This window comes from Setaria viridis, chromosome 4 (genome assembly GCF_005286985.2).
Source record: "Setaria viridis chromosome 4, Setaria_viridis_v4.0, whole genome shotgun sequence".
Classification (NCBI taxonomy): domain Eukaryota; kingdom Viridiplantae; phylum Streptophyta; class Magnoliopsida; order Poales; family Poaceae; genus Setaria; species Setaria viridis.
In genome coordinates this window covers 1,088,250-1,103,677 of record NC_048266.2, presented here as the reverse complement: position 1 = coordinate 1,103,677, position 15,428 = coordinate 1,088,250, and the positions used below count along the sequence as shown (strand labels likewise).

The following is a 15,428-nucleotide window of genomic DNA, read 5'->3' as shown; positions in this document are numbered from 1 at the left end:
TCAGCAGCCTACACCGATCGAGATGGCGGTGGAATCATCGGAGACGCCGTGCCCGCCGTTCCCTCTCATCGGGGACGAGGACGACGTCGGAGGGCACGAGAACCAGGCCGCCGCCGAGGTTCCGCAAGGCGAGGCGCTCGAGCTCCCGACGGTGGACCTGGAGGCGCCGGGGCCGGCGCTGGACGCGGCGTGCCGGGGCCTCGGCATCTTCCGCCTCGCCAACCACGGCGTGCCCGCGGACCTCACCGCGCGCCTCTTCGCGCTGGCGCGCGACCTGCTCGGCCGCACGCCGTTCCCGGAGAAGAAGGCCCAGCCCGGCTACTTCTGGGGCACGCCGGAGGAGCCCTCACGGCGCGTCCGCCCCAGGGACGTCAACTGGATCGAGGGCTACCACGTCCACCTTGCCCAGCCGCGGCCCATCGCCGTCGGCCCCCCGCCGCCCTCCGACGATGACCCGGCGCTCGGGGACCTCGTGGCCGAGTACGCCGACCACATGGCGCGCGTCGCGCGGAGGCTGTTCGACGCGATCGCCGAGGCGCTGTGCCTCGACGCGGACCGGACGGCGAGCTACATCAACGAGCACGGCGGGTACCTGCGGGTGCACCGGTACCCGCGGTGCCCGGAGCCAGGCCACCACGGGATCCAGGCCCACACCGACAGCACCACGCTCTCCATCATCAACCAAGACGCCGCCTCCGGCGGCAGCGGCGGCCTGCAGGTGCACCACGACGGCGCGTGGCGCGACCTCGCCGCGCCGGGGGTACCCGACGACGGCGCGCTGCTGGTCAACCTGGGCGACATGGCCAAGGCCATCAGCGCCGACGCGTACCGGAGCGTGCCGCACCGGGTGGTGGCGAGCATGGGAGACGACGAGAGGCTGTCGCTCTGCTACTTCGCGTTCCCGCGAGACGACGCCGTCGTCAGCTGCGACGGTAGCAGGTACCGTCCCTTCACCGTCCCTGAGTTCCGGGCGCAGGTGCAGGCCGACCTCAAGGCCATTGGGTCCAAGGTCGGCCTCGAACGCTTCCTTCGCCATTGATTCGTCTCGGTGAACAAAGGTCTTGGATTCTGGAAGATGGCGAAGAACAGGAGCGCAGGCTTTGTCGGAACCACTGCTGAAGTGCTGAACATGATTTGAGTTTTTGCATTTTCGATGGGAATTGCAAGAAAGGAAGACCGAAGCTTGGCTTAGCGAGCGGAAGTGCTGTGTGTGCTGTATGTGCTCTGTGTGAATGTGTGTTAATGTGTGGAAGTGATGGTTGTTGTTAGCAAGAGGAAGGCCTTTTGCTCTACTTTACATTTTCATATAAAAGGGAATTACTCCATGTCACGTTGCTTGAGAAAATATTTCATGATTGGGGGAACTAGATTTTTCTGTGATTGATTTTAAGGAGACGAACACTAGATTTTTCTTTAAAGTTTGAGTAAAATGCACAGATGGCCATTGTAATTGTTAGCGTGTTTCAATTTGGCCATTGTATTTAAAAAAGTGTAAACCGTGGCCATTAGACTTTCCATTTGTATTTTCCATTTATCCTCCTTTTCTCTGCTGATTTATTTGGGGCAGAATTCATTCAAATGTCTATGTACAAAGGGAAACATAACCTCCGGGTTGTCTGTTCCTACTGAAAAAAAAAACAGTTCTTCTAAACGCAATTCAGAGAACTAATGATTGGGATGCATCACCCAGAGAAGATCTTCCAGGGCTACGAGATGCAGATCCAGACGTCGAGGACCATGAGCGGTGCCGAGCGCCGTGGGCGGAGTGCAAACACACTCGTCTAGAATCGCAGCAGCATCGCAGCAGCGATGCCCTTGCCGGCTGTGCGAACACACTCGACGACCACAGCGGCGGAGATAGGCATGGCACCGAATTGAGCTCCACAGCGATGGAGATGGGCACGGCACTGAATCGCGCTCTCTCCAGATCGAGCTCTAGCGCGTTGACATGGAGTGCGGCAACAATGGCGGCTGCAGCAGGTCTCGTTTGTTTCCCTTTGTTTGAGCTGGTGTGGAAACGAGGGAAGGCTGCGCGCTGTGCTGGCCGAAGTGCTGTCGCCGAAGTCCGGTGACACAGGGTTGCAGGCATGCGTGGTGTGTGGCGGAGCGTGGACAGGGAGGCCTTCTTATCCGGCATTTTGACGCTTTATTATTTGTCGAATCGGAGGGAGCAATTCATAATTATTCGTGTGCTTTTTTGCAAAAAAGAAAAACTTCATTAGGCTATGTTGAACGTCATGTCATTCAACTAAGTATGGCTTGAGAGCTAATGACCGTATAGATCGAGCCAAGCAACCTCGGTGACCATGATTTACATTTTTCTAAGCACAATGACCAACTAACAATTACAGTGACCATTCGTATATTTTACTCTTAAAGTTTAAACCAAAGATGACACAGTGTCTTCTTCCCTGCTGGCTATGACGAGTGTCTCCAATGAGGATTAGGATAAGGGATCGGAGAATTTGCGCTCCAGCGGGGATTAGGGTTCAGGATTGGAAAAATTTTGGCTTCGACAAGCCTCCCAAGCTTCACCGTCTTAGAAGAATAGTCATTAGAAGGAGGGTGGTCCGATGGAGGTGGCTGGAGTGGTACAATGAGGCGGCAGTGGCACCACCAACTAGTGGCGCCAGTTGGATGGGGTAAAGGTGAAGATGGCTCTGATGCTAGGTTGGCACGAGAGTAGCAAAACTAACGGTGGGGAGCTACGATGAGGAATGGGTGCTAGGACTAGGAGAAAGAATCTGCCCTCAGGGAAACTTAGCATCGGGGAGCTAGCGATGGTTGAATCTTCTTTATTTTTTTTACGTGTGCGTGGTGGGTGTGGGGGGGGGGGGCATGAATAATCTTCGTGACCCTAGAAAAACTAAAATAAAAATAGAGCAACTTTTCAAAATAGGTGATTACATGGCGTGCAAACTACTGAATCTGAATAGCTCATTTCCGTTGATAGGTAGAAAATGTACATCGTCCATTGGATCTTGATCGGACGCTGCCACGCCGGGGAAAAAATGGTGAGCGCCCGGGCGTTGATTTCACTTGATTCTGAGATATATAGACAGTCCCTCGTTTGAGAAGAGTGCTCGTAACTCCAATCTCCGAGCATCGTTCAGAAACTGCAATGGGGTTCTAAACTTCTACTAAAAGAATCTCACATTACGTCCGAACAAAATTTTTACTTGAGTGATGATCAATTGAGCACTGACAATTCCCTTCCAAAAAAATTTGAGCACTGACAAACCAGAGCCAGGAATTGTGTACATAGCAGCTGCCGTCCAACATTGAGGGGGCAGAGGCAGAAGCAGCAGGGAAACCATGCAATCCAATAATAGGCAGCGCGCTCCCCTGGTTCCGGCAGCTGACAGGCTGGCACGCCGCTGCATGCCGCCGGCGGTGGAGCGCGCGGCTCGGTGGTTGACCGGGTCGCCGTCGCCAAACATAGCGCGCGGCTTGCTTAAACTTGGCACGCCGGTGGCCACCATAACCCGCCATTTCACGCCCCTCCCCTCCCTCTCCTCCGATTGGGCCCACCAACCAGAGAGAGGGTGAGAGGGCCCCGCCAGTAACCGCCCCACGCCCTCCTCCTCCCTCCTCCTCCATCACCGCACCGTCCCGGTGGCCGTCAGCGTCGTCGCCGGGGGCACGCACGTAGTGACGGCGGCTGCTGCGTCCCACGTTCTGGTGCTCCTGGTCGCGCCGTAGTAGTAAGTAGCCCGGCCACGATGCGCCGCGGGGCGCTCCCGCTGGCGCTGCTGGCCGCGCTGGCGGCGGTGGCGGCGGTGTCCGGGCAGGGCCGGCCCGTGACGGACAGCGGCGCGCAGACGCCGCCGACGCCGTCGAGCTTCACGCCCAAGGACAGCTTCCTGATCGACTGCGGCGGGACGGCTCCCCTGACGGCGGGCGGCAAGTCGTACAAGACCGACGCACAGGCCAACCACCTGCTGTCCGCCAAGGATGCCATCCGCGTCGCCGACGACAAGGCCGACGTGCCCTCGCCGGTGTACTCCACGGCGCGTGTGTTCAAGGAGGAGGCCGTCTACAGCTTCCCGCTCGCCGTCCCCGGCTGGCACTTCATCCGCATCTACCTCTTCCCGCTCAAGGGCGGCGACGTCGACCTCGCCTCCGCCACCTTCAGCGTCGTCACCGATGACAACGTCCTGCTCCACAGCTTCACCCCGGAGAACAAGCCCGTCCTGAAAGAGTACCTCGTCAACGCCACCGAGAACCGCCTAGCCGTCAAGTTCCAGCCTCTCACGGGCTCCGCCGCCTTCGTCAACGCCATCGAGGTCGTCAACGCCCCCGACGAGATCATCACCGACACGGCGCTCGCCATCGCGCCGCTCGGCGAGACCAGCGGCCTCTCGCACGACGCGTACCAGGTGCTGTACCGGCTCAACGTCGGCGGCCCGGCCATCGGCCCCGCGAACGACACGCTGGGCCGGCAGTGGGACCCCGACACGCCGTACGTGCAGTCCAAGGAGGCCGTCAAGGACGTGTCGGTCCCCACCAGCACCATCAAGTTCCCCGACGGCACGTCCAGGCTCGTCGCGCCGACGGCGGTGTACGCCAGCGCCGCCAAGATGGCGGACGCCGACGTGGGCAACCCCAACTTCAACCTGACGTGGAAGGTGGACGTGGACGCGTCCTTCGACTACCTCGTCCGCCTCTTCTTCGCCGACATCGTCAGCAAGTCCACCAACGACCTCTATTTCGACGTGTACATCAACGGCCGCAAGGCCGTGTCCGGGCTCGACCTGTCGACGGTGACCGGCGGCGAGCTGGCGGCGCCCTACTACAAGGACTTCGTGGTGAACCAGTCGGTGGCGACGGACAAGCTGACCGTCCAGGTGGGCCCCATGGGGCAGGACACGGGCCGCATCGACGCGCTGCTCAACGGCATCGAGGTGCTCAAGGTGAGCAACTCGGTCGGCGCCCTGGACGGCGAGTTCGGCGTCGACGGCCGGAAGGCCGACGACGGCAGCGGCAGCCGGAAGGCGGTGGCGGCGGTGGGGTTCGCCATGATGTTCGGCGCGTTCGCCGGGCTGGGCGCCATGGTGGTGAAGTGGTACAAGCGGCCCCAGGACTGGGAGCGCCGGAACAGCTTCTCGTCGTGGCTGCTCCCCATCCACACGGGGCAGTCCTTCACGACGAGCAAGGGCGGGTACGGGTCCCACAAGAGCGGCAACACGTTCTCCTCCACCATGGGCCTCGGCAGGTTCTTCACGTTCGCGGAGATCCAGGCGGCGACCCAGAACTTCGACGAGAAGGCCATCATCGGCGTGGGCGGGTTCGGGAACGTGTACGTGGGCGAGATCGACGACGGCACCAAGGTGGCGGTGAAGCGCGGGAGCGCGGAGTCGGAGCAGGGCATCAACGAGTTCAACACGGAGATCCAGATGCTATCCAAGCTGCGGCACCGGCACCTGGTGTCCCTCATCGGCTACTGCGACGAGAACTCGGAGATGATCCTCGTCTACGAGTACATGCACAACGGCGTGTTCCGGGACCACATCTACGGCGGCAAGGAAGGTGTACCCGCGCTGCCGTGGAAGCAGAGGCTGGAGATCTGCATCGGCGCCGCCAGGGGGCTCCACTACCTCCACACCGGCACGGCGCAGGGGATCATCCACCGCGACGTCAAGACCACCAACATCCTCCTCGACGACAACTTCGTCGCCAAGGTGTCCGACTTCGGGTTGTCCAAGGACGGGCCCGGGATGAACCAGCTCCACGTCAGCACCGCCGTGAAGGGGAGCTTCGGGTACCTCGACCCGGAGTACTTCCGGTGCCAGCAGCTGACGGACAAGTCGGACGTGTACTCCTTCGGGGTGGTGCTGCTGGAGGCGCTGTGCGCGCGGCCGCCGATCGACCCGCAGCTGCCGAGGGAGCAGGTCAGCCTCGCCGAGTGGGGGATGCAGTGGAAGCGGAAGGGGCTCATCGAGAAGATCATGGACCCCAAGCTCGCCGGCACCGTCAACCAGGAGTCGCTCAACAAGTTCGCCGAGACGGCGGAGAAGTGCCTCGCCGAGTTCGGGAGCGACCGCATCTCCATGGGCGACGTGCTGTGGAACCTCGAGTACGCGCTGCAGCTGCAGGACGCCAACCCGCCGGAGGGCGCGCAGCAGGATGGCGACATGCAGGGCGACGGCGAGGGATCCGTCGGCTCCGCGGTCGGCGGCGGCGGCGTCACCTCCGTGCCAGACACCTCCACCACCGCCGCAGGGGAGCTCTTCCAGCAGCTTGCCGACATGAAGGGGAGGTGATCATCCCATCCGCAATGAATACTAGGTGGCTTGCCTTGTGCATGCATTTGCGCACGGTGGATGAAGAAATGAGATGGAAAAAGGAAAACGAAAGAAACTGGAGAATATACGTATATATGTACGGTACGGGATACCTGTCTGTATTATACCAACTAGCACTGATCGATTCTTTTCTTTTTTTCAAAAACCTGCTGCTGATTCGAGCTACTGGTGGTGGCGAGGGAGCTGATGATTCATTTCCAACTAATATACTATGCATTACATTTTCTCCAATTGCTGAGGTTGCCTGTGCAGTTGTACACTAAAGAAGAGGATGAGCAGAATGGGTCAATCCTGTGATTCAGAATCCTTCAGTTTCAAATCCTATGGCTCAGAAGCCACCTTTCAAACATCGGTAAATTCAGTAAAGATTCGGTGGTTAACCACCGATAGGTACTTTCGAGTAAGCACTTTATTTTATTTACTATTACAAATATTATATATATAAAAAGCATACTCATTTAGCTTAAGCCCGAAAGTCGTTTTTTGACTTCCCATGCCTGCAATCCTCATGTTTTCAATCCTACAAATAAAAAGCTGGGCTGAATTTTCGAAGCAGAAGATCACGAGAAGAATCTCACTTGCAGTTGCAGCAGGGGGGATGGATGACTGGCCAATGACTAGCATCCTCGTCACCTAATGCTTCCAGGCGAAGGACGTCTCTTTTACACAACCAAATGGCAAACCCCACACGTTACTGGCAATTCTGATACTGAGGATGCCTTTGGCTTGGCTCACAACACAATGGGCAACAGCCAACAGGAACATGCTGGATTTTCTTTTCTCTCTTTCTGGTCTTACATTGTGTTAACCAATAAAAACAACTTAAAAAAGCGAACTTGAGATAGACACTGCCTCGGCACTAAGAACGGCACTAAGAAGTAAGAACTTTAGTCTCCGCTTAAAATATCCATGAAAACACACCGAATAGTAGTCATGAACACAATGATCATACGGATCACAATTGCTGCTTTGGTCATTCTTCATGTTAAGATTATCTGGCGATCCGAATCATGCTTCCACTGGCAAGGTCCAGTAACCATGCAGCTGCTGAGCCGAAGGCAAAACCGCACACTACACCGGTCACCAGCCTAGCAGAAAAACAATGCAAAGGGCAGTCAAACTCAACCAGCCCGGCTGGGCCCCACCGGCTTCCGCAACAAGAAAGCAGAAGCTCTAACCTAAAGAATGTTGGAGTCCAACTCGCCGTGTGCGGATTGCTTGCGTGCGCGGAGCGAAATGCGAAACCGCTTCCTAGAAGAACAGTGTGGTCGGCCCTGGAAGAGGATATGGGCGACGGACCTAGCATCGTACCCACCCCGCAAATGTGGGTCTCGTGCAGGTGGGCCCCGTGATGGCGTGGCCCGGAGTGTCAGTTGGAGTTACGGGTAGCGTCTGTATCCTTGCTAACGTGGAAAGGTCCAGCCCATTTCTTCGTATACCAACGGCAGCACCCGGACACGCGAGCAAGATGCCTCACTTACACTCTGGATCCACAGATTCTACTCTGATTTTTTTATAAAAAAACTTGTTAAGGTTCATTTGGGAATTGGAAATGATGTAAGAAAATTGCTATTTTGTTATCTTTTTTCTAAGAAAAATGAAAATATGTTAAGCCATCTGATATTTTTTCTATCCACGCAAAAGTAAGATGATATTTTAGGCTCATATTCAGACTAAACCATAGAACTATTTTAGGAGCACAAGCATAGCTATATGAGCCTAAGCGTAAAGATAAATAGATACATCACATGGTTAGATTAAAACCGCAGCAGGCTTGAGTCCTTAGCACTCCAATTTAAAAAGAGATATTTTCGGTCATCTTTTTATATATATATATATATTTTATCTTTTTATATATATTTTTTTAACATAGCATGAGAAAAATGTTCTTGCAATAATTTTGTATTTATGAATGAAGAAAGCCCACCTTAGTTTTTGAGCTCACAATTCGTAAAGCCTCACCTCATTTTTTTTCCTAAGAAAAGAAGGATAAGACCAATACTAACAATAATGTCAAAAAACCTTTTTTCCTTAAAAAGACGTAGTGAAATCATGAAAACCCAGCATCCGGCCGGCCCCACCGCCCTCTCCCCACCTTCCCCACCCCACCCCACGCCCCGTGTGTACACTCGCGGGGTGCACGCAGCCACGAGACCGACCTCCCCCCTCCCGGTTGCCCCGTCCCCACCGCCACTCAATCGCGCGCCGACGCGTGTAAATATCAGCCCCCGCCGCAAGATCCGACGGCTGGGATCCCCCCGGCGGGCCCGCGGCGACCGGCGACGGGCAGTCAAAGCGACCCGGGCCACCGTCTGCGCCCGGTCACCACGCCTCGGGCGCCGCGAATCCATTTAACCGGTGGCTCGCCCGGACGGCTTCGGCTGCACACCAACACACAAACGCAAGAAGAGGAGGGAGAGAGAAATAATTCAGCAGGCAGCGGAAGCAGCACGAGCGCGAAGCGGAAGCAGCAGCAGCCAGCGAGGTGAGATTTTGTTTGTTTATCTCTCTTCTTTTTTCGCGCGCGGTTGATTGCTGGGTGGATTGAGAGGGAGCTCGAGTGACCCGTGCGCTTCAGACCGGCTTCTTGGTGGGGATTTTCTTGTCGGATTTTGGTCTGGGGGGGATTTTTTTGGGGGTAGATGAGCGCCGGTTCCCGCAATGCCGCGCTCGAATTTTGGGGTCCGAGGCGAAAATTCCGCGTTTGCTTGTGTGGTTAAGCTTTTTGCTAGTTGTTTCGATTTGGTTTGCGGCGAGTTCTGCTTAGGGCATAATCCATCCGCGGGGAGCAGAGTTTTGGGGATTTTTATCGTGCTAATCTCCACACCACGAGCACGCCCAATCTAGCTGTCTTCAACCTTCCCCAAGCTCTACCGGGAAAAAACCCCCAAAATCTCCCCCACTTTTCTTTTTTCTCTTTGTAGGGATTAGCTTGGCCAGGTAGCAAACTGCATCCTTGCTTCCTCCAACCGCGCCATTACCGTTTGCTTGGTTCCGTTGTATCCGTCTTTGTTGCGTTCTTGTCCCCCCTCGGTCGCTTAGCGTATGGATGGCTGGTGGAAAAGGCAATACAACAAAATCGCTCAATGTTTTTAGTTGTTGGGGGCTGATATTTGGGTGTTATTTTTTTCTGCGTTTATTGTGACAAATCATGTCTTTGTTCTTGCTTTTTTTTGAGTATTTGCCAGCGTTATTTCTCTGTGCGTAATCATTTGTTCGGTCTTTGTGCTGCAGAATGTCTCCTAGGCTTTGCACTTGTAGAGATTTTTTGCTTACTTTTTGTTTGCAAGATTGGGCATACAAGATCCCTCACAAGCTGCAATACCTCTGACTAATGAAGGGTTACAGATAGCCCATATTTATATAAAGAAAAGAACAAAAATTCATCTTCTACATTGTTGGGGCGATTAGGCAGCGGTCTCACCCAATTGCTGCGACTATGATTTTGGGGAGAATTGGTGCCTAGTTTGGCTGGGGGCGTGGCAGTTTCGGCTTAATTTCATCACCCAGGCAACCACACAGGTGCACTGGCATAATATCTCACAGGTTGGCTGCCTAGACGGTTCCTAGGCACACTGCTGCCTAGCACCTTGCTTTTATGGAATGCTGATTTTGCGTTGAAAATTGGTAGTCTTGGGGATGCTAAAGATCAGAACTTTGTAAGCCAATTTCCCTGCTTCTTTGAAGAGAGTAGAGCTTCATCTGGGTGTTACAGAGTAGCTTTTGATACACTAATAAACGACTAAATACCTGGATTTTGGGTGCTCGAATGCTTTTAGGTGTATATTGAAGTTGTCTTGGGATCTTCTTTTTTCCCGCTTGCAGTTTGATCCCGTCCTGATCTCTTTGTTCTATTCTGTTATTTGCCTTGTTTGCCGGTCAGGCCTGTCGTTGTTAGGTTCACTTTTTACTGAGGTGAACACGATTTTCTACCCATTTTGCTGATGTGAACTAGACCAGTTCACTTTACACATTCTTTTGTGTTATTGCAAATAAAGGAAAAAACATTGCATAATTCTCTTTGCATGTCTTAAGTAGTGCTAATGCCTACTTTCTTTTTGCAGGTTCTGGCTAATATCTAAAGGTCTTTATCAGCATTTCAAGTTATGAGCCTTGCCTTTTTAGTTTTTACCTGATTCTACAAGCGATGAACGGAGCCCATCCCTGGACCTCCATGTCTGGGGGTGCATGCTCTAACCTTGGACTTGTTGCCAGGGAGATGAATGGTAGTGTTCCAATTAGCACTATGAATTCCTCTGGGCCAAGCATTGGAGTTAGCTCTTTGGTGACTGACGCCAACTCGTCTCTTTCCGGAGGTGCCCAGTTACAACCAAGTACTAGCATGAATGGTGATTCATTCATGCGTGTTCCCGCCTCCCCAATGTCATTTTCATCCAATAACATCTCTGGCTCTTCAGTCATTGATGGTTCCATCATGCAGCAAAGTCCACCCCAAGATCAGGTGCAGAAACGGAGGTCTTCAAGTGTAACATCACAACCTGTGATTGATGCTGGTGGTGCATTGCATGCTCAGAAGAAATCAAGGACTGATGTTAGTCAGGGTGATATCGTGCAACAACAGCTGATCCAGCAGCTGGTCCATGGTCAGAATCCTCTCCATTTCCAGGGGCAACAAAACCCGCAGCTCCAAGCTTTGATCCAGCAGCATAAACTGGCACAGCTTCAGCAACGGCAGCAGCAACATCTGTTGCAACCTTTTTCTCAGATGCAACAACCACAAGTTGGTATTCCTCGACAGCCTCAACTTAGGCCACCACTGGCACAGCCTGGAATGCAGTTAGGTGGCCCTGTTAGGACTCCTATCGAGAATGGGATTTGTTCTCGCAGGATACTGCAGTATTTATTTCACAAGCGTCATCGCCCAGAGGTGAGATTCTCTACAGTTTTATTTGTTTGTGGAATTATGAGGTACAAGCTCTTGGCAATGCAATTTACTCAAATGATGTATTCTAGAATAACTCTATAACATACTGGAGGAAGCTTGTTGAGGAGTATTTTGCACCACGAGCAAGAGAAAGATGGTGTGTCTCGTCTTATGAAAATAGAGGGAGTTCTTCAGCTGCTGCTCCACAGAGAGCTCTGGTAATTAATATAGTTTGAACCTCTTTGTGTACAGTGCTGTTTGTTTCATGGTCCAACATTACTTTGCTTGATATTCAGTATTAGATTGATTAGCATCGCTGTAAAGTTCTGCTTGGGTTACTGAAAACCACATTTAATCTATTAAGTACCTTTAATGGTTGTAAAATAGAATTTATAGGCAAAGCTTTCTGCAGTAAAGACTTCCATTGTAGCCTGCAGCAGTTAAATTTCTTTATTCTTTATATAAAAATGCAATGGACGCACATTTCAAGCAATTCTATTTTCTCCATGCTACAGGATACATGGCGATGCGATATTTGCAATACACATGGGGGTAAAGGATATGGTAAGTTGATCTTTGACGACTGTGGCATACCATGTTCCTGATACTGCTGCTTTCATTTGTTCAGATTCTTAGTTTGCTCAGTTCATCTTTGTGATCAATTAGCCTAACCCAGTATTGGTAGGCTTATTATGCTCTATGGAAGGCCTTGCCATTTCAGACTAGAAAACATAATAATACCAATTTGTTTATAAGAATTACTAATGAATAAAAATATCCTGTGAGGATTGGTGTCCAATTGAATTTTTAATCTCTGGATCAGTTGTATGCATTTGAAATTAATGAAACAAATAAATAATCATGAAGGACCTAAAGTTTGTAGGCTAAATAAAGTGTTTGAGTCCTCTGTTTTTGGTCTCAAATTGGAAACAAGATGGTTCACTCAAACACCTGTAGTCTATGGCCTTGTTTGGATACGCTTCTTCTAGCCATGCTTGGATTATAATCTAAGCGAAGATTTTCTCGCTTCTCGCTTTTTGCTTCTCGTAGTTTAAATCTCTGAAGCGGCTTGCCACATAAGCGAGAATTGGTGGAAATAAGCAAAGCGTTTGGCGGGATTCTCGCTTATTTCCACCGATAAGCTGCTTATAAGCGGAAATAACAGGCCCTATGTGATCTATGATACATAGTATATCCCAAACAGGCCCTTGGAACAACAAATTGATGCCCTTGTGATGCTCACTTTCTCACATTGAATCTCTGGTAAAGCTAGATATGTTTTATGACTTTGTGTTACCTTCTGCGCACTTTGCATGAGGATAACATAGATGAACACCTCAGCATGTCTGTTTTGAGTAGTTTATGTAATAAAATCTGTATGCTATTCTTATAGATCATGATTTATTTCGTGTTTTTCCTGTTTTATTATTTCAATGTCTGCCATCGAGCTCACTAAGTTGAATTTTTTGTCCTTTTTGTCTTTGATCTGTTTGATAGATGCTACCTATGAAGTACTTCCTAGGCTGTGCCAAATTAGATTTGACCACGGTGTTATTGACGAATACCTGTACTTTGACTCCCCCAATGAATTTCGGTTACCTAATGGACAAATGGTGCTGGAGCATGCAAAAGTTGTTCAAAAAAGTGTTTATGAACATCTACATGTTATACATGAGGGGCATCTGAGAATCATTTTCACACCAGAACTGAAGGTATGTTGCTTAGCTGTCGTGGTAGCTTGGACATGCCGTTAGCAATTTTGGTAACATGTGGATATTTGCATATCATCTGTGGGTATTTAAATGTTTGAAAGGAGTGGCAATTGATAACCATTCTTATCTCCTGATTGCCTGTGAGCTGTGTAGATAATGTCCTGGGAGTTCTGCTCACGACGCCATGAAGAGTATACCACTCGCAAGACTATAGCACCACAGGTGGAGTTCTTAGCCCAGCATGCTGTTCCTTTTCTTTTTGCTTCAAACTTTTAGGCTAATTTTGCAACAAAATTATGATAGTATAATACCTCTTGCCGATATCAACTTAGACCTTATGAGATGCAAATTATATGGCGCGGAAAAAATTGTTAGATCCTGGATTGTTGGGTGAAAAATGCCTTTTCACAGATTCCTCAGTCCTCACATTTATTCGCTATCTTCTCTATGATTTTATTTACATCCTTGAATTTTTGACAGCTGCACAAAACCCAGTAGAGGATCAAGTGTTAAAATTTGAACCCCCTGATTCATCACATTCTTATTCTAATGTGTGCTTGTCATGTTGAGGGTGCTACCATAGTGCATATACCTTGTACCTGAGTGAACTCCCTTGCATGGCATATTGTTAACTTCAGTGCCATGATATCTGATTTTTGACTCACACACTGTCTTTACAGGTTAATAATCTGCTGCAAGTTGCCCAGAAATACCAAACTGCTGTCAATGAAAGTGGACCAGCTGGGATATCAAACAATGACGCACAAACCATCTGTAACATGTTAGTGAGCCTATTTCACCTTCAGTACTTGACATCCATTTCTGTAGTGCTCTTTTGGCACGGTAAATGAAAAATCTTGTGCGTCATTGTGTACAGAACAAGATCGTTCTTGGTTATCTTATCCTTTTCCTTCTCTACTGTTAGGTTTGCCACTGCATCACGGCAGCTAGCAAAAAATCTAGAGCATCACACCTTGAATGAACATGGGCTTTCCAAAAGATATGTACGCTGCCTGCAGGTAATTAGAGTTCCCCTTTTAACTTTTACAGTTCAGTACATACATAATGCGTGTACCATGCTGATGGTGGTCTTTCCTTGTCAGATATCGGAGGTGGTGAATCACATGAAGGACTTGATTGAGTTCAGCCACAAGAACAATCTTGGTCCGAAAGGTACGATGATCGTGCACATTTTACCTAACAGTGTCTTCAGTTTTATCTAGTAATAACTGCTTACCGTCACTTCCTAGTCCCCCCATTTACCTGTACTGCAGTTCTAATATTTTCTGTGTTCATATGCAGAGAGCCTGAATAGTTATTCTAAAACTATTGCGAAGTTTCAGAATATGCATGATTCAAGACAGCTCATGGCTGCTGCTAGCCTTGCCAATAACCAGAGCAACACCAAAGTAATGGGGGTCCAGCAAGAGGCAAGTGCTTCTGTGAACAATCAGACTCCTGGTGTTGGAGCCATTGGCATTAGCACTCTACAAAATGCCACAGCTCTAAACAGTTACCAGAACATACTCAGAAGCTCCAGCGCAAATCAGATTTTGCTTCAGCAGGAGGCGTCAAGCATCTTCAGAGGCTCTGCAGCAATGCAGAATGGCATACAGCTGGAAGCGGCCAGATCCTTCCATGGACCTGGCCAAGCACAGCTTGCACAATTCCAACACCCTGCATCATTTCAGCAGCCTATGCTGCAGCAAAACAATCTCCAGGGCTTTGGTGCTAGTCCACAATACCAGCAGCACGTGCTTAATCAGCTGCTGCAGGAAGTTAAGAAGAATAACAACCGTTCTATTGCGCAACAACCTCCTCCAGATGCACCTAATGCAAGCAGTGGTCGCGCATCAGGACCTGCTACCCCCAATGTTGCTGCTTCTGGGGAGCAGGCGCAGCGCATCAGTAACAATAACAGTAACAACAACAGCGCGGTAAAGAGTGCTGCTCCAGCTGGTACTGGGCCTAGTAATGTGATCAACAATAACACAGCCAGCATCGTCCCCAGCAGAAACAACAGTTTCAAGTCAGTGAGCAGCAATCCAGCTGTTGTTGCTACTGGAGGCAATGCTGCAAACTCAAAGGTTGACGACTCCTTCCATGAACTGGAGGACCTTGACCACCTGATCGCTAACGAGCTGGTGGAAAGCGGGCTGTTCGGTGCAGGGCAGGGTAGTAACGCGTTACCGTGGTAAACATCACGGTATGTTTGATGTAAAGCGCTAAGCAACAATAGCCTGCTTGGTTGCTGGCAAGTGGTGATGGAAAGTTGCCCTAGGTTCTAGTTTAATATCTTCTTTCTCCTCGTTTTGGAGCTTTTGTATTGCCGTTTCGGACAGTTTCATATGATCATACACTGATGTAACTTCAGATGTGTGAGTGAGAATAGAGAGTTGGATTTGGCTTGGGAATCTGGGAGCGGTGCAGCCAATAGCTTTTAGGGTATCTATGGCGACATGTTAATGAATGACATGCTGTGATTATCACAAGTTCACTACATTACCTCTGTCATGTATATCATGT

At 50.7% G+C, this 15,428-nt stretch overlaps 3 protein-coding genes across 3 annotated transcripts; all 3 read left to right on the top strand.

Annotated features, from left to right (window-relative positions):
* The first annotated feature begins 22 nt into the window (after positions 1-22).
* LOC117851430 (gibberellin 2-beta-dioxygenase 8) lies at positions 23-1,325 on the top strand. Its single transcript, XM_034733249.2, has one exon. It carries the CDS (start codon positions 23-25, stop codon positions 1,037-1,039), a length of 1,017 nt encoding a protein of 338 aa, XP_034589140.2. The 3' UTR covers positions 1,040-1,325.
* Positions 1,326-3,722: 2,397 nt separating this feature from the next.
* On the top strand, positions 3,723-6,263 carry LOC117852419 (probable receptor-like protein kinase At2g21480). The gene has a single exon (XM_034734517.2). It carries the CDS (start codon positions 3,723-3,725, stop codon positions 6,261-6,263), a length of 2,541 nt encoding a protein of 846 aa, XP_034590408.1.
* A 2,367-nt stretch (positions 6,264-8,630) lies between these two features.
* On the top strand, positions 8,631-15,316 carry LOC117852273 (probable transcriptional regulator SLK2). Its single transcript, XM_034734290.2, has 10 exons — positions 8,631-8,790; positions 10,370-11,193; positions 11,280-11,408; positions 11,706-11,754; positions 12,688-12,902; positions 13,056-13,124; positions 13,583-13,683; positions 13,828-13,921; positions 14,006-14,075; positions 14,205-15,316. Exons 2-10 carry the CDS (start codon positions 10,453-10,455, stop codon positions 15,098-15,100), a joined length of 2,364 nt encoding a protein of 787 aa, XP_034590181.1. The 5' UTR covers positions 8,631-8,790; positions 10,370-10,452; the 3' UTR covers positions 15,101-15,316.
* The last annotated feature ends 112 nt before the right edge of the window (positions 15,317-15,428 follow it).